Raw genomic sequence first — 22,697 nt, 5'->3', positions numbered from 1 at the left:
CAGAAAAAAGACGTATTAGAAGCTTTACTTTTAACATATTTTCTGAATACTTGAAGAACAGAACACTACCAAAAGTCAAGTACCCTGCAGCTCACAGTTAATGTAGGAAGCATTTTTTTTTTAATTCCCGACAATAACGCATTTTCCAATACAAAAACGATTAGACATCTGAGCTACAGTTCTGTTTAAAAGCAAAAATAAAAAGAAGGGCCAGCAATTTTATTTTCCCCTAACAAAAACAAGAAACCCTAACTGCTGCTTCACAACCACCACCACCAACTTGGGACGCTGAAAGCGGCCCTGTCGGGTGCGAAATTACAGGGCAAGCAGAGGACCTAGAAATAAACTGAGCTCTGCACACTCCTGCCTCTCGCCTCGGGAGCACGCACCTCCCAGCCCCGCTCTCAGCAGCTCTCACTATTTAAAGCCGGATCTAGTGTTTAAATGGAGAGGCGGTGACGTAGGCCTGAAAAGCACCTTCCCATCCTGGCAGAGTCTATATTAGAGAGCGGCAATGGCTCTATATAAACAGGGCAGCCAAAGGGAGGAGGACCACAAGGCTCAGGGACTGAAAAGCAGGGTAAGCGGCCGCAGCCATGATGGATCGACCCGAGTCGCCAACGGTACGGAGTCGGGCGGCCGCGGGCTTATCCGCGGCGTTTGGGACCGGGCAAAAACGTGTTTTATTGTCAGAACAAAAATAAGAGTGGGGTGGACTAGTGATCACATTGCGTTGGTGACTGACAAGGTTATTTATGTGACTGCTTTTTGCAAACCTACGTGATCGCAAGTAACCAAAAAGGGACTAATGGGGAGAAGTAGGCAAATTTCAAGGCGAAAGCAGGGGCACTTTGACCACTGTAAGCTTTTTTTTTTGTTGCTTTGGTGCTTTTGCTAGTGGAAGATACGATGGGGGTTTTGCTTCCCCTTCGCCATTTTACCGATTCGGAAGGAACCGAGATAAGTGCTTTTCAACCTTAGTCCTTTTTTTTTTTTTTTTTTTTTTTTTTTTTTAAGAAATATAAAATGGCCCCAGTGAAGGCTCCCTAAGCACAACCGCCAGAAACACCCCAAGTGACCCCCAAAGTAGCCGTTCACCTTCCACTGCATTGAAGTGGACCACAGCGGGTCTTGGGGACTTGCCTAATTCCCCAGGCGCGGTTTTTGTTTTGAGGCTGCTCAGGGTGCCCTTCTCGAGCCGGCGCGACCCGGCCCGCTTCAGGGTGGGGGAAGCGGCGGCTTCCCGCCCACCCTCCCACCCGGCGACCGGGGTCTGGGACCCGGGCCGCGCGCTCGCCCCGGCCCAACGGCCTCTGCGGCCCGGACCGCCCCGCGGCGGCCCCAGGCCCAGCCGGCGCCCCCGCCCTCCCGCCGCCGCCGTCGCCGCCGCCGCGAGCCCGAGGCGCCCCCCCGCGCCCGCCGCCCCGGCCCGCTCCGCCCGAGGCGGGAAGCGGCGGCGGCGGCGGCCGCGCGGGCGGCTGAGGAGAGTAGAGGCCGGGAGTCGCCGCCGTCCCCGCCCCCGCCCGTTCCGGCCGTTGCTGCCGCCTGGACGAAGCCCCCGCCGGCCACCAAACCACGTCCTTACCACGGTGTTTGTATTTGCCGAGTTCGCCATTTCCACACACAACACAAACAAGAGGGGGGCAAGCCCGAGAAAACAAGATAAAAACAAAACCAAAAAAGAAAAAAGAAAACCAAAACACCCGGAGGGTGGCCCAAGCCACCGCAAGATTGGGGGTAAAAATTTCAAACAAAATCGAATCCTGAAAGAGTAGAGGGGAGCGGTGAGAGGAGGAGGAGGAGGGGGGCAGTCCTCCCAGAGCTAAAAACCTCGAGAATCGCCCTTAAAAAAAAAAGCCACGACCCTTTTGGGGTCCAGGGGGCGTTGCCCGCTCCCCACCCCGCGCCAAGGAGGGAAACCACCACCGGTCGCCGCTCCCCGCGCCGCCGCTGCCGCCACCGGCTGCAGCTCCAGCCGTCCGGTCCGCCCGCTTCTCCCCTTTATATAGTGAGCCAACGAGCTGCGCGAGCCGCCGCCGCCGCCGCTGCCGCCGAGAGACAGGGCGGAGGGGGAGGGAGGGGCGGAAAGGGCGGGGGCAGAGGTGGGCGGGGTTGAGCGCGAGACACCGCGAGAGCCGCCTGCGCAGGCGCGCCGGGGCGGAGGCCGCCGTGGGCCGCGTCGTCACGCGCCGTGGAGGGTGCTGGGCGGGCGGAGCCAGGGAACTGGAGTAGTTCTGTCCGCTTGCCGACTCCCCAAGTCTCGCGTGATCACGTGGTTGCCAGCCAGGCGGAAGTGTTCCACAGCTCTTTTAGGGTGAGGGACTTGCAAAGCACTGCTGGAGAAGACGTGAGTTCTGGTGACCCTGGAGTCCAGAGTTACCTGGGACCGACTCTTGTCAGGTGTTTCTGCATCTCCCTGAGCTGGAGAAGCTAGGAAATATGGAAGGGGTGGTGGCTCCTGCCTCGCTAGCAATGGCTGCAGAGGACCTGTCACGTGTTCCCGCTTCCGGCCCCGGGAGTGCTCGGACTCCGGGCAGAGTTTTAAATGCGGAGTCATCTCAGGGCTTGAGTTAGTGATTCCAAGCTCTGAGGCTTCCGTTCGTCTCCTGAAGGGTGGGCCTTTCCCCAGCAAAATTGTGTGCGTCTTCCTGAAGGGGAAGAAATCTGATTTGGGCCCACTGTTAACACATTTCAGGATTAGTAACCCCCTGAACTGGCTGAGTTGTCTCCCCAGTACAGCTAAAAGTCTTTGGGCTCAAGTTTCCCAAGTTTCGGCCATCTACTAGCCTACTAGTACTTTAAGTGACTTACAACGGTGGTGGGAATACCAAACAAAACGAAACGAAGCAAAATACGAGCTACCGGATTATGACAGCACGTAACGTTCTCCCCCACCACCACCTCTTTTTAATACTGCCAAAATTCTGTAACCATATGTCCTGCGTGTATTGACTAACATCTGAAATACTTCCCCTTGACCCACCAACTCTCGTGGCCTCTCGCTGCGAGAGAGCGGGCAAAAAAAGTCCATGTCTTGAAGTATAAATCAGAAGGCGTTTGACCTGCTCTACTCGGGCAAATCCCGCCTTTATGGCAACATTTCACGCGGAACAGAGAATGCTCTGTTTAGAAGGTAGAACTCACAGTACCTAATTCTCTTGTCCCTAGGAATTTTGAGAAACATGGAATGTAGTCTGGACAAGTGAGGGAGTTTATCCTCATAAAGCAAAACGAAATGAAGTTGGATGCAGCTGAGAGCATTTTTGAAAAATATCAAAGACAACGTACCAGAGAGAGGAAAAAGATGCAACCTGCCAGGACCTGAAGGAAGAAATTAGAGAAAGCAGAGGCCGTTAAGACTCAAAAAATGGGAAGTTGTGGGTATGCTTGTGATGGGCATAGAGAATATCAATTTTGAGATTTCTTTTAACACCACCTGCCTTAAATGAGTTGCATTTCAGTTCCCTGCACAGCTTCCTGAGTGAAGGCACTTAAAAAGCCGTCCTAGAAAATCTTAGTGTTCTTGATACATAAAAATTGGATTCTATCACCTTTTGTAATTCTTTTAATATTCAGGTGACCATTAGCCGGAAAAGTTGTACTAAACAGTACCACTACTGGTAAATTTCATCACTAATTAGGACTTCTTTTTACCTCTTTATGTATGCATACTACCAACTATTTGCACTTGGAATCACTCACCTTCCACGTCATTTTCTTCTCTCACCACTTGATAGTCTTAACTAAATGATAAAATGTTTTGCCATCAGTTAAGATAAAGACCACTGCATACAAAACATGGGTTTGAATGTATGAGATTTATTCTCCACAGACTTATTCCAATGGGATTAGTCACCATTTTGCTCTGATTGAACCTGGTAACAAAATACAGTTACTGGATTAAAAAGACAGAAAACCCCGTCCTGGACTCCTTAAGATCTTCCTACTTCTAAGAGGTTCTGAGATGGCCTCTGTTTGTACATACTTTAAATTGCAACAGTGCTGAAGCACTTAACTAATATTAAACCAGATCTCTTCCCTTCTCTTTTCATTGTGCCTGGATTCCATTCCAATTTAGTTTTCCGTTCCTCATTTAGTTGTAATATGTTGTAATATGCCTTCAATCACTACATATGTGGGCCAGCCACCTTAGTTACAGAAAGAGACATTACCTGATCTTGCACCAAAATAGTGGGTCTGGATAATTTGGAGACTACAGCTGTTTAATTCACAAAACTGGAAATCTGTGAATAGAAAGCTCCTCCCATGTAAGACTAGATTTAGCATTATATGTAAATTGTTTTTATCTGAACTTTTTCTTGGGGAAGGGTAGCTTGAATAACTTTTCTAATTTTAGCTGTTCCTTGTACCATGTATGAATCATGAATCATTTTACTGCATATTCAGTTTACAAACTCATACTTTGTAACAGCCATATACTTAAACAGATAGATACTTATAGTGCTCTCTTTCTTTGTAATGCATCTTTTATTTATTTTTTTTACTTCAAAGTGATTTGTACTGTACGATAGCAAGTTACTTCTTCCTTTTAATGTTAATATTCTGCCTAAACACTGAATAATTGCTAAACAAAAGAAGCAATGGAAAAATTTAGTGCTTAAATTTTAATATACCATAAACAAAATGACACCAAACCTTATATGTCCAAACAGTAAAATGTTCTGCTCTGCAAATGACTATTTTAGCAACAATGCCAAGAGAGAAAAAAAAAAAATCTAAAAAGACTGCTCATGGAAATTAGCTTGAACTAAAATCTCATTATGTAACTTACCTTCAGTTTCCATGTTCTTAAATAATAGATAGATAGATAGATAGATAGATAGATAGATGGATCAATAAAGGGGTAATTATCTGGTGTCTTTAGGAAGCATGCAGCCCTAGTAGTATTGGGCACTTTGGGAGAACACTGAAGTGAAGAGGGAAGATCTTGTAATTCAAGTCTACCAATCCTAGTGAAAGTCCCTATTGTATAGTGCATAGTTATAGCATTCATTCAATATATTAAAAGCACTGATGTATTTCAGAACTAACAAAAAGAAATATATTCAGAATTCATATATTTTTAGGTCTTTATAAAAGCAAAACAAAAAACACCTGTTGATTTCCATATGCACTGATGTATAATGCAGTGTATAAAAAGAAATAACTAGCCACACCAATGACTTTATACATATGAGGAGATTTTTTAAATTATTTTTTTCACTATTCTCTTCCTTTTCGCTTACAGTTTAAAATTGCTGCATGGGACGCCTGGGTGGCTCAGTTGGTTGGACGACTGCCTTCGGCTCAGGTCATGATCCTGGATTCCTGGGATCGAGTCCCGCATCGGGCTCCCAGCTCCATGGGGAGTCTGCTTCTCTCTCTGACCTTCTCCTCACTCATGCTCTCTCTCACTGTCTCTCTCTCAAATAGATAAATAAAATATTTAAAAAAAAAAAAAAAAAAAAATAAAATAAAATTGCTGCTTCATGTCTTAAAACAGCAACTTACTTGCAATTATTTCTTGTATATGGAAATATAAGGCAGTTAGTGGTGGCTTAGCAAAAATAACTTAGTGCAGAGTCTGTGCAATCATGTTTGACAGTGCCATTACTTTACTGTGAGACGTTCTGCAGTAACTAAACTTCTCTGTGCTTGATAAGATGAAATAGTAACCACCACCTATGGATTGTTGGTAAGATCAAAGGTACTAGAAAGTGCTTTGGTAAGTATTGGATGGACGTTTTTATTATTAACGGTAAGTTACGTCAACAACATCAAAAGGGGATGTTCTTTTTAACACACTTTATAGAACACTCCTATGGTTGATGATTAATTTATCCAGAGAAGTTTGGCTAAATCTTGATAACTTAAGTGGTGAGTATACAGAATAAGTTTTGTATGTAAATGTAATATATGCTGTTGTAAGATAAGATTCCATAAGCCAAGGGACACCTGGGTGTCTCAGTCAATTAAGTCTCTGACTCTTGATCTCTGACTCTGGTCATGATCTCAGGGTACCTAGATCAAGCCCCATGCTGAGCAACACGTTCAGCAGGGAGTCTGCTTCTCCTTTTCCCTCTACCCCCTAGCCCAACCCCTGCTCACGCGTGCTCTCTCTCACTCTCAAATAAATCTGGGGGGAAAAAAAAAAAGAATTCTTTAAGCCTTTAGCTTTAAGCTAAAGGCTTAAGGAATTCATGATCATTGGATACAATTTAGATATAAGGATATATCCCACTGGATATAAGGAATTCCAGTATCATTGGAATTCATTAGGTTGCTTGGTTACATGTGTACAATTATACCTAGCAAAATTACTTTTGAATTTGTTTATTGACCCAGCAATGCCAATTCTAGGACTCTATCCCACAGATATAGTAGCAAAAATATGAAAAGGTATATGCCCAGACCTATTCAGTATAGGGCTGCTTGTAACACCAAAAGAAAGGAAACACCCTGATATGTCCATATAAGAAGATTGGTTGAATAAACTATGGTACTTGCACACAGTGAAATACTATACAGCTGTAAGAAGGAATGAGGAATATCTCTATATACCACTATGGACAGAATACAATGTTAAGTGAGAAAAGCAAATAGAGATAAGTGTTCCTTGTATGCTACCATTTAAGAAAAGAAAGACTATAAAAATATGTGTACATACACTTGCTTAAATTAAAAAAAAAAAAGGAAAGATAAACCAAAAATTTTTAAAGGAAAGTTACCTATAAGGACAAGTAGAAAATATTATGATGAGAGCAGGTATAGAAACTAGGCTTATTTAAATATGTTCTTTATATTTTACTCTGGAAACCTATTCACTTAATTACAAAATGAAAATAAAACTTATTTATAAGATAAGATTAATTATAATTGGTCTCAAAACTAAAATAAAATGAAGGAAATAAACCTAATAATATATTTCATAACACACAGAGAGGAACCTTTCCAAGTGACCTTAAAACACAGTAATTTGGAGCACCTGGGTGGCTCAGCACATTAAGCATCCTGCCTTCAGCTCAGGTCATGATCCCAGGGTCCTGGGATCGGGTGCCATGGGTCCTATGAGTCCCACCAGTTCCACATCAGGCTCCTGCTAGCCTACTCTTCCCTTTCCCTCTCCCCCTCCCCACCACTGTGCTCTCTGTCTCAAATAAATAAAATATTGTTTAAAAACAGTAATTTGATTATACATCTGTAAGGACATATTTTCTAAAAACAAGAAGAAATATGAAAGTTTTTTTTTCCACTCCTCTTTGTATTGATGTGATAATGTTTGTACATGTATTCTGGCTTTTTAAATGTGAAATGTGAGATAAATAAAATGAGTAATGTTCTAATGATATCATCTTAAATCATTCTTGAAAACCAGGATTCCCAGCATTGGAGAAAGGAAATGCAGATGTAAGGTACAAGTGGATAAGTAAAAATTCCATAGTCCTGAATTTGAATTAGAAGCGCCATGGTCCATTTTGTTGTATTTTTTACCCTGCCTCTGAAAAGGCCTAGAACTAACCAACCCAGTAGCACTGTGTACACCTAATGCCTAAATTATGGCATTTCAAGACTGGGACTCCTTAGAGAAATGTCTCATTCTGATTCCAGGTCAAGACCAAGAAATGTCTTTTTTCTAAAAAACAACAAAACCCAAATCCAATGTTTTAGCATGTAAAATATACATAGCTCTGAAAGAGTCTAAAGACAGTAACCGATCTAGCAACTGTGAGCATCTCTAGCTCCCAGAAATAATCTTGAAATATTTTCCACTAAAAGGTATCAAGCCTCCTTGCAGATATTGCTGATTCCAAGATCTGAGCAAGAAAAATATCAGCTTGAATCAGATGAAATTGCCAATGATTGCCCAACCTAATACAAAATGAAATATCCTTTCATACAGATCACAAGGAAGATGTATTAGTTTCCCTGGGCTATTGTAACAAGGTCCCACAAACTGGGTGACTTAAAGATTAGAAATTTATTTTCCCACAGTCCTGGAAGCTGGAAATCTGAAATCAAGGTGTCAGCAAAACCATGCTCTATCTGACCTTCTGAGAAGAATCTTCGCAGCTTCTCGTGGTGGCCTGCAATCCTGGGTGTTCTTTGGCTTATGGTTGCATCACTCCAATCTTCTGCCTCTATCTGGACATGGCATTCTCCCTGTCTTTACATTGTTTTCCCTCTAGGCATGTCTGTCTCTGTGTCCCAAATTCCCCTTTTTGTAAGGATGCCAGTCCTGTGGGATTAGGGTTTATGACCACATTCTAACTTAACTGTCTTTGAAAGACCCTATTTCCAAATAAGGCCACTTTCTGAGCTACTGGGGTTTAGATTCCAACATCTCTTTTTTGGAGGACACAATTCAACCCATAACAGAAGACACCAAAGATTGCTCATGTCCTGTCGAGAGAATTTAGGAGCCAACATGAAGAGGCCCCTATTGGCCAAAGCTGAGGCGCTTTGAGTTCCAATAGGATAGAACTTAATAGCAAGTTGAAGTACATCAAATATTTAAATCCATTAATTTATAATACTACTTAAAAATGAAACTTCTAATTGGTCACTATTGGAGGATGCTGGGGAATTAACTCTTTATTTTGAAGAGTGATAAATGAAGAAAACTAATTGAGCACTTATCTAGCCTTTCCACACGGACTGTACTACCAAGTACCAAATTGTGGGTGTCTTGGATTGAATGTGACCCCCCAAAAGAAAACGTCCTAATCCTCAGAACCTGTGAATGTTACCTTACTTAGAAAAAAGTTCTTTTTTTACTTAAGGTTTTATTTTTTTGAGAGAGAGAGAGAGAGAACAAGTTGGGGCAGCAGGAGAGAGAGAAGCAGACTTCCCAGCTAAGCAAAGGAACCCAACACGGGTCTCAATCCCAGGACCTGGAGATCATGTCCTAGCTGAAGGCAGATTCTTAACCAACTGAGCCACCCAGCCGCCCCAGAGAAAGGGTCTTTACAGATATAATTATGTTGTTGAGTTTGTGATGAGATCATCCTGGATTACCCTGGTAGGTCCTAAATCTAAGAGATACAGAGAGGTGAGCAAAAAGAGGAGGAAAGGGAATGTAACCGCGGTGGTAGAAATTGGAGTGGTGCAGCCACAAGTTGTGCCAACAGCCACCAGAAGCTGGAAGAGGCAAGGAACAGATTCTCCCCTAGTGCCTCCGGGAGGAATGTGGCCCTGCCAATACCTTTATTTTAGACTTCTGGCCTCCGGAACTGCATGAGAATAAATTTTTGTTATGTTTAAGCCACCAAGTTCATGGTTATTTATTACAATGGCCTCAGGAAACTAATACAGTAGATGAGAGGAAGTTTCTCAGTAAAGAAGTATTCCAACTAGAAAGTGAATAAAGAACGATAAAATATCACCATTTCACAGCCTCTAATGAATTGACATGGAGGCCTTAAACACTGGCATCTGCTAACATCACAAAAAGAGAAATAACCAGATGTATATGGTTCCTGATGAAGAACATACTACCACCAATAAGGTAGTCTTACCTTCACGGCCACGACCCGAAAATAGAAACCCTGCATCTGACTAGGCTTATAGATCCAACTAACAATTTTCAAAAAATACAGAGGAGGCAAGGACATCACAAACTACAAAACTGGAATTCAGTCAGCAAAACTCAGACGCTGGGAAGCTAGAGGACAATTGGTCCAATTTCTCAACAAATAAATTCAGGGAGAGAGAGAGGAACCTGCAGATTAAAAGAGGCATATCAATCTATCACAATGTGTGGAACTTACTGGAATCCTAATTCAAGTAAACCATAAAAGAAATGACAGTTATGACACAATTGGAAATCTGTAATTTACTGGATATTTGATGAAATTAGAGTTACTGAATTAAATGAAATCATTCGTGTAAAGTGTCAAAAATAAGTCCTGTGAAGCTTTATTTTACAATCAGTGATGGTTCTTTCTCCAGATGGCTTGTCTTCCAGTCAAAAAACAGTTCATATCCCCAAGAAGGCCTGTTATTGTGTTATAAAAGTAAACACTGTTTAATTACATGGATTATCTCTTTCTCTGATTCTTGGACCTCAGCCATATATACCTTATCTTGATTCACAAGTTCAATAGCTGTGATTTGAGACAGTTAAAAATGGTGAAAATTAAGGTGCTCACTGATGTATTTATAAAAGCATTCTTCTAGAAGACAAAATCTTTTTTTTTTTAGAGGCTTTATTTATTTGAGAGAGAGGGAGTGCATGAACGCAGGAGGGGCACATGGAGAGGGAGAAGCAGACTTGCTGCAGAGCAGGAAACCCACCTCCCTCAATCCTAAAACACTGAGATCGTGACCATGACCAGAGCCACAGGCAGATGCTTAACCGATTTAGTCACCCAGGTGCCCCCAAATTATCTTTGATTTACATGCCAACTTTATCTTCTTATTTATACATCTTCAACTTGATAGAGGCCTCTGATATGACACATTATTCTACATAGATAATTTTCTAATAAAACACAATAAAATCTGTAGTTTATCTACAAACCCTGTCTTAGAGAATTATTATGTAAACTGGAACTAGATGGACCATTTTCAATTCTTCAGAATCTACCTTCCTCTGATAGTAGAGGTTGTACAGCTTGTAAAAAGGGAGGGGGTAGAAAGACTCTCATAGATTCCAGGCCAGAATGGGAGTACTGGTCTTCCATTTAATAGTTTCCTGTGAGAAAATCGAGGGGTGCATTTCAAATACCTTGTTGTGAACAAGGTTCTGGATTAATGTTGTAGGATGTTTCTTCAAGGTAATGAGATACCCAGCAGGCAAAACATAATAGATGATTAAACAGAAAAAATGGAGCTTAAAAAAAAAAATGAGGAATTTGCCATTTTGTGTTCCTGCCAAGATGAGAAGCAATAATAATAATAATGGATTTACTTTAAAAGCTTTAATCACAGGGTACCTCCTTTAAAGCTTGTAGCAGTCCAATGAGATAAGTAATATAATCCCTTCGCTGTGGATGGGAAACTGAGACTCACCTTCAGCAGTGACTTGTCCAAGGTCATACTGCTGTTTACTTGTGAAATTTTAGAGGTACAAGTTCAAGGCTCTTTCCACCTGTCTTAGGAATAAGAAATTATCAGTCCAGGTAAATGCTAAGGTTTTGAGTCAATTCACCTTGCTCCTTAAGTTTGTCAAATATATGTTAATTATATAATGCATTAAACTTCATTTGGGAGTAGAGAAGCTATAGCTTGTGCAAAACTGAGACCTGAAACTGAGACTTTTCCCTGATTAAGAAAATTGCCTTCATAAAAGTGTCATCAAGAAGCATGTATTAAATCATTTAAATAATTAATTTTTCTGTTTTTACATCAACTGAAAATCATGCATTTCCCATTTTAAGTAGCATCTACTCAATTACTGAATTTGTCAAGAACAGTTATTTTCTAGCAAGATTCTTTATAATCAAAACATTTATGTCTGGATTTATCATTTATCATTATCATGCTTTCATTAAACAAGAAAATAAAGGGTGACCATTAGAAAGGGGAATCCTTTCTATTTTACCTAATAAGCCAGTGGCATACCTCTGATTCTGTAGATAAAAAAAAATATTAAATTGGGCATGTGCTAATGTCTTTGCACAAAAATAAATCAGAAGAGACAACAGTATACATTGAAAGGTATAGTGGTTTAGCAAGTAGCCAAGCGTGTGGACTTTGCAGTCATGTGCACTAAGATGCTTTTTCTTGCAATGACCAAGGGCAAGTTACCTCATCTGTGAAGTGGAAGTTTAGTAATATTACCTACTTTAGAGAGTTGTGCAATGATAATCCATGTAAAGCCTCTTAGCATGGTGATTGCCACAAAGTAGGTCCTCAGTAAGTATTAAAGACCGTAACAACAACAACAAGAAGAATGCTGTTGGTACAGAAAATGAAATAGGTTCCATTTTGTCCTTGTCTTGATCACGTTGAGCAGTGGAGAAAATGTGAGTTAGAATGTCCTTCTGAACTGAGTTTACCAATTAAGCAAAGCCATCCTCTCTTTTGGATGTGTAAGAGTTTATTTTTTCCATCTGTAAAATTAGAATCAAAGAAGCAATTCCAAGTATGAGATGGAACACATACTATACTCTGAATTAGTAAATTTTTCACCAGTTTCTTTGAGGTTAAGTCATTTGAATAACTGATTTCTGTTTTAAATCTGTTGAAAATCATCTATTTCCTGAAATGACTCAGACTGTTTAAAACTAGAGGCCTTATATAAATCTCTAGTCAAGAGATATAATTGCTCATTTGCCAAGTGTAGAATGCATTACCATTCCTCAATAAATGTTAAATGAAATGATAGATTTTCCAGCCTTCAGATACATTGTAGCATGTGATAAAGACAATCGATACTGTCATTTGGGCACAGGAGGACAAAATACACCTGAGCCCAGATAGAACACAGAACTCGGAACCCACAGTATGTAGAGTGGTGTTTCATTTCTTCTTCATATATTTTGCACACCCTTAGGGATATTTATCACTAACTGTTGTTTTACTTTCCAAGGATAGAATTCATTACATAATCACTTCTTAATTTTCTCAAATTTTAGTGAACAATACGATCAATTCCATATCCTTCTTCCTGTCTCCCCTTTGATCAATTCCATATTCTTCTTCCGGTCTGTCTCCCCATCCTTCCTCCTGTCTCCCCTTTTCCCTGAACTTACCTTCCTTTTTCCTTCCCTCCCTCTTGCCTCTCATTGTCTCCATTACTGTTCCTTTGCTTTTCTTTTTCCTTTTTAATAGACTAATTACAGAATACCAAACATAGCCTCTTTTCAGTGCCCTTAAGGTGTTTTCATCTTTCCAATATTGGCTTAAAAAATGAAATCAGAATTTCTGTCTGACTTTCAAAGAATGTGATTGGATAGTGATAATCAAATACAGACCATTTTCAAAATCTCTATGTTCTTAGTTTCCATATTTAGCCACTGATTTTTTTTTCCCAAACCAATCATGACATTCAAAAAATATTTTATTGGAGAGGAAAAACAACAATAAAACAAGAAAAGTTAAATTACCAAAAGCCATCAAATAAAAATTATATAAAAGAATATATGAAGCCCGTGTATTTCTGCCTTTCCAGTCATACCTTTTGATCACACATGTGTTTTTTCTTATGTTCACAAAGCATCTCTGGCTATAGATAGATGATAGATAGATAGATAGTTCTACCGCTAGATAGATAAATATAAGTACACTTTGTTTTTTACCAAAAAAAGGATTCATGCCTTAAATTTTATATACAACTTGCTTTTTTTATTTTTAGAAAAAACGATTTATTTATTTATTTGAGAGAGAGAGAGAGAACAAGCAGGAGAGACAGGGAGAGGGAGAAAGGATCTCAAGCAAATTCTATGCTGAGCATGGAGCCCGACATGGGGCTCGATATCACAACCTTGAGATTATAACCTGACCCAAAACCAAGAGTCAGATGCATAACCAGCTGCACTATCCAGGCAAACGCTCGGTTTGCGTTTTCATAGACCCAGTATATCACAGACCTCTTTCTAGACCAGTAAATTTCATGTTCTCAGGTGACTTTAACGGCCCCCTCTGTGGGTACCCAAAGAGTAGGGCTGTTTCCTTTTGTGCTATTTTAAACATTGCTGCAATAATGTCCTTGTGAATGTTCCTTTATACACTTTTGCTATTGCATTTGTAGAATAGATAAGTAGAAATGGAGTTGATGGGTCTCAGGATTTTTACATTTTAAATACTAGTCGATAGTCACAAGCTACCCGTAATAGGTTGTCCCCACTCTCTCTCTGACTTTATACAAGTCCCACATAGCTGTCCTGTAAAGTTGAGACCATCTCCATTCTCATTGCTCCGGAAAAAGGAATTTTAAAAAAGTTGTTTCTGGGGCACCTGGGTGGCTCAGTGGGTTAAGCCGCTGCCTTCGGCTCAGGTCATGATCTCAGGGTCCTGGGGTCGAGTCCCGCATCGGGCTCTCTGCTCAGCAGGGATCCTGCTTCCCCTCTCTCTCTCTGTCTGCCTCTCCGTCTACTTGTGATTTCTCTCTATCAAATAAATAAAATCTTAAAAAAAAAAAAAGTTGTTTCTGTATCTTTCTTCACATTACACTCTTATCAATGTCTTCCTCCACTTATGTTTTTTCCTTTCTAGAGAAATCCAGCTCCTGGAAGCTTTAATTCCTTCCATTATTTGCCCCATCATTGTTTCTCCATATTTATTTTTGTAAATTACTTGGAAAGTGGTAATATTTTATGTAATTACTTGTGTATTGTGCTTTAACAGGCATTTTAATGGGAATATTAAGACATATTTTCACAATGTTCTTTGTTCTTAGCTTATTTTCCTTTCATCCAAAAAGAAAGACTAAAGCTGTGTCTAATTCCCAAGATCTGGAACTCTCCTTTCTCAATTTTGTACATACTCCCATTTAAAAGAATGTATTATAGGGGGACCTGGGTGGCTTAGTCATTAAGTGTCTGCCTTTGGCCCAGGTCATGATCCCAGGATCCTGTGATGAAGCACTGCATCACATCACATTGGGCTCCCTGCACAGCAGGGAGTCTGCTTCTCCCTCTCCCACTCCCCCTGCTGTGTTCCCTCTCTCACTGTGTCTCTCTCTGTCAAATAAATAAATACAATTTTTTAAAAAAAAATTTTAATTAAAAAAATTTTTTAAAAGAATGTATAATTCAATTTTTGCATGTCTGATTCCCACTAGACTTTTCTTCCAATTATTCAGTGAATACTTATTAAGCAACTGGCCCTATTCTAAGCTATGAGTGTATAGCACAAGATAAAACAAGCCAAATTCCCTTCACTCATAAATCTCATGAGGCTGGTGAAACAGACAACAGAAAAGAGAAGTAAGTAGAATATTATATGTTAGGCGTTTGTAGAAATTCAGGTGAGAAGAGTAGAGATAGATTCATTGTGTGTTTTGCAAAGGGCTCCAGTAAGGCCTGCATTGGGTAGAACATGGGATTTTAGAAAAATGAGTAATCAGAAATGATGCCCAGGTTTCTGTTAGGTAACTGGGAAGATGTCACGTTCATTCAGGTTGGGGGAAATTGAGGGATAGACATGTTTAGGTGATAAAAATTGTTCTGGTTAGGTTTAGATGTCTGTTGCGCATTCAAGTGGAGACATCAGATAAACTGTTGAATACAAGTTTAGAGCTCAGCAGTTTGACCTGGAAATAAATATTGGGGAATCATTTAGCATGTATAGGTACTTACAGCCATGGAGATGCGTGAGATGCTGTGAAGAGTGTAAGAAGAGAGTATAGAGGCATTCTGACATTTAGAGGCTGGACCAAGGAGAAAGAGCCAAAAAACAAAACCTAAACAAACAAACAAAAAAACCAAACCAAAACTGAGAAGGAGTTCGCAACGATGTAGCATACAAACCAGGAGAATGAGAGCCAGGGTGGAAGGTGGGTGTGGATACCAAGGTTAGAGAATGTTGCAAGAAGAGAGTAAAGCTGCCAAATGCTGCCAAGAAGCACAGAAGAGAAGGTAGGAAAGATCTTAATCTGCCAAGTCAGAGGACATTGGCAAAAGCCATTAGAGTGTAGTAATGGAGATGGAAGACAAATTGGAGTGAATTGAGAAGAAAAGATGAAGTGAGAAAATGGTGATCTCCATGGTCAGAAGTAGCAATCAGCAGTCGGAAGACAGACTTCTCATATTGGGAGGACAGGGTCCTTTGTGTCTGCTCTTGCTCCTGCAAGAGCCTGCGCTGGGAAGATGGGGGTTGGGTAGCTGCTTCTGTGCTAAGAGCAGACATTGACTGAACCTAACTGCACTTTACCGTCCAAGCCTTGGCCTGGAAATTGCAAGCCTTCAATAGACTCCAGCATTCCAACAGGTTGTATCAGATTCTGTCAATGCAATGGATTGTCTAGATGGGGAGACAAGATTCCTCGTACTTCCTACTCCACCAGCTTCCCAGAATCCTTGCCTCAAATGATTTTTTGAAGATGGGATTTGCTAGAGACTATTTCTGGGAATAGTCAATGAGGAAAAAAAATTCATAATGATACAAGAGAAATTGCATATTATTGCAGTCATCACTCTTTGAGAAAGGCCAGCGAGGATAGGCTTCAGAGCAAAAAGGGAGGCGTTCATCTTTGCTGGGAGCAGGAAGCGTCCATATACTGTAAAAGGAGAGAGGATGAGAAGAAAGAAAGTTAGAATTGGTGGTGGAAGTGTGTAGGTAAGTTGATAGATTTGGTGGTAGGAAGGAAAGGAATTTCCTGTGATTGTTTAAAAATTTTGGGTAAAATACAAGGGAAAGTTATCAGCTGAGAATGCAGTGTAAAAAGTGGGAAGGAATTGTTGAAGTTTTGAGAAAAGAGGCGAAAATATGAATTAGTCATTTTTTGCAGGTACAACATCAAGGGTATCTTTAAAAGTATATAGGATTGTTATGGAGAATCAATTGCTTTCTTGAGATTTAGGATAAGAGTCATCATGGCTGTGGTGCTTTTCTCTGGTGTCAGCTGCTTGTGGGAAGGCATAGAGTAGGTAGGCTTAATTAATGTGATAGAGATTACTTACTGCTCCCAAATATCCATTTTTGCCTTTCCCTTAGTAGTAGAATTCCCTGAGTGTTAGCTGGTCTTGCCCAGCAAGAGATTACATTTTGATCTTCCTTTGTGGCTAAATGTCATCCTGTGCTTACATTTGATCCAATGCATATAAGAGGTGATGTGAGCAACTTTTGGAACATCTTCCTAAAGAGTGAGCCATGTGCCTTGGGCCTCGGCAAGTCACTATTGTCAAAAGTACATATATGACAGAAAACCAGCGAACAACCAAGTAGTAATTCATAAAAGTTTATTTTTATTTATTTATTTATTTATTTATTTATTTAAGAGAGAGACAGTGAGAGAGAGCATGAGCAAGGAGAAGGTCAGAGGGAGAAGCAGACTCCCCATGGAGCTGGGAGCCTGATGTGGGACTCAATCCCGGAACTTCAGGATCATGACCTGAGCCGAAGGCAGTCATCCAACCAACTGAGCCACCCAGGCGTCCCACATAAAAGTTTATTGTGCACACACCAAAATACAGTTTGCAAACTGGGAGCACTCAGACCAAAACATGGAATGAGCCTCAGGGTATATGGTTAGAGGACAAGGTCCCTTCTCTAAGGGGTAGTTTATATAGTGGGAAGGCAGTGGTTATTTATACTTCCCAGTGATTGGTTATAATAGAATTTTCTTAAATAATAGGGAATTGGTCTGTAATGACCTCATATTAACCTTGGGAACCAGTTCAAGTTTTGCTTGTGATTTCCAGACACAATCGAGAAATAACCCAGGTCAAGTTAGTCTTCCAAAATAAGCTAAATTAAACTTTGTATGAAGGTCAAGGAGATAGCAATATTTGGGGTTATAGTGTCTGATAGCATGAACAAGATCCAAGTTTTGAAGAGGAAGGAGAATGAGTTACGAAGCAAAGAGGATAACTCTCTCCTCTTTCATCTTCAAGCCCACAGGTATCTGGTATAAAAGAGAAAAACCACCTCCTGTTGCAAGGACTGCAGGGCAGTGGGAGCTTGTGGCTGGAAGGGGATACCAGTGTTTCAGTCTGAAGGTGGATGGGAGTGAAGGGACTGTTCAGAGAAGATATTATAGGTAAAGAGTACTGATGACAGGTCTTGAGTCTTAGAGGCACAGGAAATTTTGAGGGAGCTAGAGAGCAGCGTAAGAGGGGTTGTATTCATGGATGAATTGGGGTGATGGGTGGAACAGTTGGGATTTCTAGTGGTTCCTGAGGCTAATGGAAACATTCATTGGCAAAGTGATCCTAAGGTCCAACTAGAGGAAGGTCAGGAATTGGTTTAAGGTGGGAAGCACAGACGACCCAGCACTCTTGCAGCCAGCTGAGATCTAACACCTAAAAAGCAAAGACATCATCTGAGACTTTGGTCTCTTAAACAGTTGCAGTGATGAGCCAGCCATAGGAGCAGCCGAGTCACTGAAAGCGCCAGGAACTCTGTTAATTCACGGTATTTAAGTTCTCTGTGCTGCAGTTTCTCAATGACATGGATGGGAAGGGGATGATAATGGTACTTATTGGATAATTATGCAATAGATTGAATTAACAGCTCTAATTCTTCACCCCTCCCTATGTGTACACCCTCTGCCTGTGACTTTGCAGTAATACTAAACAGATGGATCTGATTTCTCTCCCTGTTAATCTCGGTCTGGTCATGGAAGTCCCTTTGGCCAACAGAATTTGGTAGAAGCAATGGTGTGCCATTTCTAACTGTAGGCCCTAAGAAGCCTAAGTATTTCCACTCTTGTTCTTGTGCTCTTGCTTCTCCATGAAAATGACATACCCAGACAAACCTGTCAGTTCCAAAGGAGGATAAGAGATACATACAATGGATCTGCCCTAAACTAAGATGCCCCAGCCAAGCCCAGGCTAAGGCAGAGCTCGAGGCAAACATTCAGCACCGAACCGAAGTGAGCCCAGCTTAGGTTGGCCTCAGTAGACCACAGATATGTGAGCTTTAATAAGCAAGAACTATTGTTTTAAGCAACTGAGGATTGGAATGGTTTGTTATACAGAAATGGCTAACCAATATAAAATATAAGGCATCAAACATGGTACATGGCATTTGGTAATTACTCAATGTTATTGTTCTAGTTACTATGGCTCTTAACAAGTTACCCCAGAATTATTGGTCGGAAACAATTATTTATTATGCTCATAGATTATGAGGATCAGGAATTTGGACAGAGTACAGCAGGAATGGCTTGTCCCTTCTCTGTGACATCGGGTGCCTCAGCTGGAAGGCTTGAAGTCTTTGGGCTGGAAAACAACAGAATCTCCACGCACTTACGTGTCTTAATTGATTTTAGCAGTCAGCTGAGACCTTCGCTGAGACTGTTGAGTGGGACACCTACATATGGTCACTGGACGTGGCCTGGGCTCCCTCAAAACATGGTAGCCAGGGTGGAAAGGTGAGTAAACTAAGAGAAAAGGAGACAGAAACTGCATCATGTTATGACCTCACCCTGAAAGTCCCATAGCATCACATGCACTGTGCTCTACTAATTGGAGCATTCATAAGACCACCATTGAAGACCCAGATTCAAGGGGCAAGGAAATAGGTTCCACAGTCTGATGGGGGCTGGAAGGTTCTGGAAAATCATCTGGGACTGGAAATATTGGTATTTATTGCATTTATTTGAGGAAAATATAGTCTGTCATAGTTAGCCACTTTTGTTTCTGTTATTCTCGTCAAATAGGTATACTGACCCTATCTAAATCCACCATTTATGCTTAATTCTGCCTACTTACTTACCTACCGGTGTTCCCACTATTTGTTATGCACCTGACCCCCTCACCATGCCATACTTTGCCTTTGGAAGTGGCACCCTTTCCTTCAAGAGCTGGCCCAAAACCCATCCCTTCACAAAATCTTTTCCCTGGTTGAAATAATTCATTTGAATTCATCCACAAATTTCTAAAATCTGTCATTTTAGCCCCACTTTTTCAGCACTCTTTGTATATACCTTGCATTATACATTACCTTGCTATATATAATTCTTCCTGAGGGCAAGAATGATAATATTTAAACTTTTTAATGTACTTAGTGAAAACCAATTATTTTTGATGATCTTAAGAATGCCCCCAAACATTTATTGTTTTTGTTGTTGAAGATGATGGTAACACCAGATAAATAGTCTGTAGTCACATGACAAACGCAGCTTTCTAAGCACATGTGAAATACTGCTTGCAAATATATTGCTGCCTAGCACGAACCAACGTGGGGCTGCCTCCCAGAGCCATTCTTAGGAACATTTCTGCGTGTGCTTGTGTAAAACATATGTATCACCTTTTCCTAAAGTTTCAAGATGAAGGGTGTGCTCATTCTAGTGTAGGTCCTTCAGCCATCCCCTCTTCATTGGTTTTGGTTTTTCCATTTGTGGCTCCTCTTTTTTCCCTTCAAACCCTTTAGACATCATCTTTCTTGTTTCTTGTAGGCTCGTCTCCTCGTCTATGTCCACTGATACAGGGATTAAAATGAAATATTAAAACATTGTTACTACATCTATATTTCCTTATGTATGGATTTATGTTTTTGTAAATTCTAGGCTCCAGATATTTTCATGTCTATTTTTTTTTTTTAAGTAAGCGCCACACCCAGTGGGGAAACTTACAAGGGGCTTGAACTCACACAAGACCCGAGCTGAAATCAATAGTTGGATGCTTAACCAACTGAGCTACCCAGGCTCCCCTTTCATGACTACTTTTATTTTTTTTAATTTTTTAAAACAGATTTTATTCATTTATTTGACAGGCAGAGATCGCAAGTAGGCAGAGAGGCAGTCAGAGAGAGAGAGGAGGAAGCAGGCTCCCAGTGGATCAGAGAGCCTGATGTGGGGCTTGATCCCAGGACCCTGGGATCATGACCTGAGCCAAAGGCAGAGGCTTTAACCCAATGAGCCACCCAGGTACCCCTCATGCCTACTTTTAAAAAATAGATCTCCATAAGCTCATGATTTAAGTACCAGCTACAGAACAAAGGAGGCCACATACTGTTGTGTAGTTCTTATATTGCACAGAAGGACTCTTATGAGAAGGCAGAGGTGAAACCCCGTGCTTGATCTACTTGCAGTATTCTCTGTGTTCTAATGTGGGGCTTTACCAGCCCAGAAAGCGGGATGCCCTTTTGTAATTCAAATGAAGTTGTCAAATGTGCTACCCTTGATCTTGATGATGCATTTCCTATCCGAACCATCTTCTGAACGAGTTATTTCACGGGAGGCTGAATGTCTCATTCACCTCCGCATCCTTCAAACCTAACAGAACACAGAATGGGTGTTTCAAAACATTCTTGAATGACTACTATATTGATTAGCAGTTATTCCAAAGAAGAGTACTTTGCAGATATGTTAGTCATTGCTGTCACCTGAAAGTGAGATGACCCACTCACAACCTTCCTGTAGGTGGCAGAGTAGCATAGATAAGAGGATGCTGATTTAGATCTGCTGATTACTGTGGCTTTCGGTGCATTTTTGCTGCATGCCCAGAAGACTAATTCTTTTAGTCATGATTACTTTTTAACAAGGAGGATAAACCTAATAAATTAAAAAACAAAAAAAAACATTAAAAGGCAGCACACAACTGTTAAAAGGTGGCAGACGAGATGTGCGCTTTATTCAAAAAGAGTTCAATCTGGTAAGAAATAATTGGAGACCATTTCAGTCTCTGGGATATCTTCCTTTTCCCGCCAGTGCCCACCACACTACTCCAGGCTCTTGGGACTTTATAGTGTTTAGTGAGGAGAAGAGAGAGGAGGAGAAGAAGAGGTGAGGGAGGTGAAACAAGATTAAAAAAAAAAAAAAAAAAAGGAACCCCTGGGGTTTGCTTTCTACAGGTATAGAAGAGATTTACCTCGTCCCCTCTGTTGACCTAGACTGTGTGGGGGAAGGAAAGTACATGTATTTCAGCTCTGAGTTCTTCTAAAAATAGTATCTGTAATTTTTTTAAAAATTAAATTTTTTAAAAAGTGAATTTATATAAGTTCTTTTTGGAGATCTAGGATAGCGTTCTCTTTGGTTTGGAAAGATATTTCAGTGGGTTCATGACATGATGCAATGGAGTAGAACCAAAAATTGCTTTGCATAAGAAAGTGAACTATAAAGGATTCTCATTATACTTCTGTTCAAGTTATTTGGTCTGCCATTCCACTCAGTGGGTCTGTGAGGCGAAGAAAAGATGCCATCAAGCCTGAAACATCAATTCATACTGGTAAAACTCAGGAAATAATTGTGACTCATGTTCATGGCTTCCCCACATTGGCCATGAACTGGGACACATAGTTCAGGTGGCCGGGATTTGGGGCGGTGATGACTCTGTCAGTATTCTCAATGAAGAAATTGAAAAATTAATTGAGGGTCAGAGGGCAACTTTCACTAAAGAAGACTTATGCCTTGGACTATTTTCTGGGCACTTTGATTTTCAAGAGTGATGACTTTAGAACTTAATCCCCACTTACCATGAGATTTTAAGAATTTTTCAGTTTTCTCTTGGCAGTCAGGGAGACCACAGTTTGGGGACTTGAGGTCTTGGCTCCATTTACTCGGGCTAGAGGTGGGGAGAGAGATGTTGAGCAAGGATTCCCTCAGTGGGTTGCGAGCAGTGAGCTTTCAGAGCAGGGATGTCTGATATTGAGTCTTAAGTGCTTTCCTGCTTTGTGCTGTACTCACTATTAATTGCTAACCTTCAGTAAATATCCATTGTACCATCAGACTTGAATTATTAGTACCTGGCAGCATGGAGAGAGGGGCTGCCTGCATTAAATATGAACGCATCTACAACCCTTAGGACACATGGTTGCACCGGAGTATAACGCTAACTTGTATTATGTTTTGGGAATAGAGAAAGTTGCCCAGCATGGAGGGAAAAAGAGGAAATAGAGGTGATCAAGAAAGAGGGGGGGGGGAATTTGGAAAAGAGCTAACAGATGATACAGAGGACATTTAAATTCTCATCTTCACGTCCTCTCATTCCCAGCTTTTCTTCCCACAAATCCTGAAGAACACTAGGGAGCACCCTTGGCTTCAGACAGCCACTTGCATAGTTATTCCACTTGAATATTGAAGTACAGGGGGACCTTCGCAGACTGAAACCTTGTGCCCGTGTGGGACCTAGACAGGTCTCAAAACCTGC

General features: G+C 41.1%; 1 protein-coding gene and 2 long non-coding RNA genes across 4 annotated transcripts in view; 1 reads left to right on the top strand and 2 right to left on the bottom strand.

Moving 5' to 3' along the window:
- GTF2A1 (general transcription factor IIA subunit 1) overlaps window positions 1–2,080 on the bottom strand; it is a 43,617-nt gene extending 41,537 nt beyond the window's left edge. Inside the window, exon 1 of one of the 2 annotated variants that reach the window (XM_004739123.3) lies at window positions 1,586–2,080. In XM_004739123.3, the coding sequence (XP_004739180.1) occupies window positions 1,586–1,615 (30 nt within the window). In that variant the 5' untranslated portion in view covers window positions 1,616–2,080. Of the gene's footprint in view, window positions 1–1,098; window positions 1,261–1,585 lie in introns of those variants that run through there. The other variant, XM_045071687.1, reaches the window with a different exon arrangement.
- Window positions 378–5,175, top strand: LOC106006145. Its single transcript, XR_001180046.2, has 2 exons — window positions 378–623; window positions 3,169–5,175. It is a non-coding gene; the product is annotated as an uncharacterized LOC106006145 (long non-coding RNA).
- A 13,518-nt stretch (window positions 5,176–18,693) lies between these two features.
- Window positions 18,694–20,254, bottom strand: LOC123389636. The gene is made up of 2 exons (XR_006604271.1): window positions 19,858–20,254; window positions 18,694–18,988 (listed from the first exon to the last, which is right to left on the bottom strand). It is a non-coding gene; the product is annotated as an uncharacterized LOC123389636 (long non-coding RNA).
- Between the last annotated feature and the right edge of the window lie 2,443 nt (window positions 20,255–22,697).

This window comes from Mustela putorius, unplaced genomic scaffold (assembly GCF_011764305.1).
Source record: "Mustela putorius furo isolate JIRA1106 unplaced genomic scaffold, ASM1176430v1.1 tig00000129_pilon_pilon_pilon, whole genome shotgun sequence".
In the NCBI taxonomy this organism is placed as follows: Eukaryota; Metazoa; Chordata; class Mammalia; order Carnivora; family Mustelidae; genus Mustela; species Mustela putorius.
Note: the sequence above shows the minus strand (reverse complement) of the source record. Positions and strands in the feature narration are given on the sequence as shown.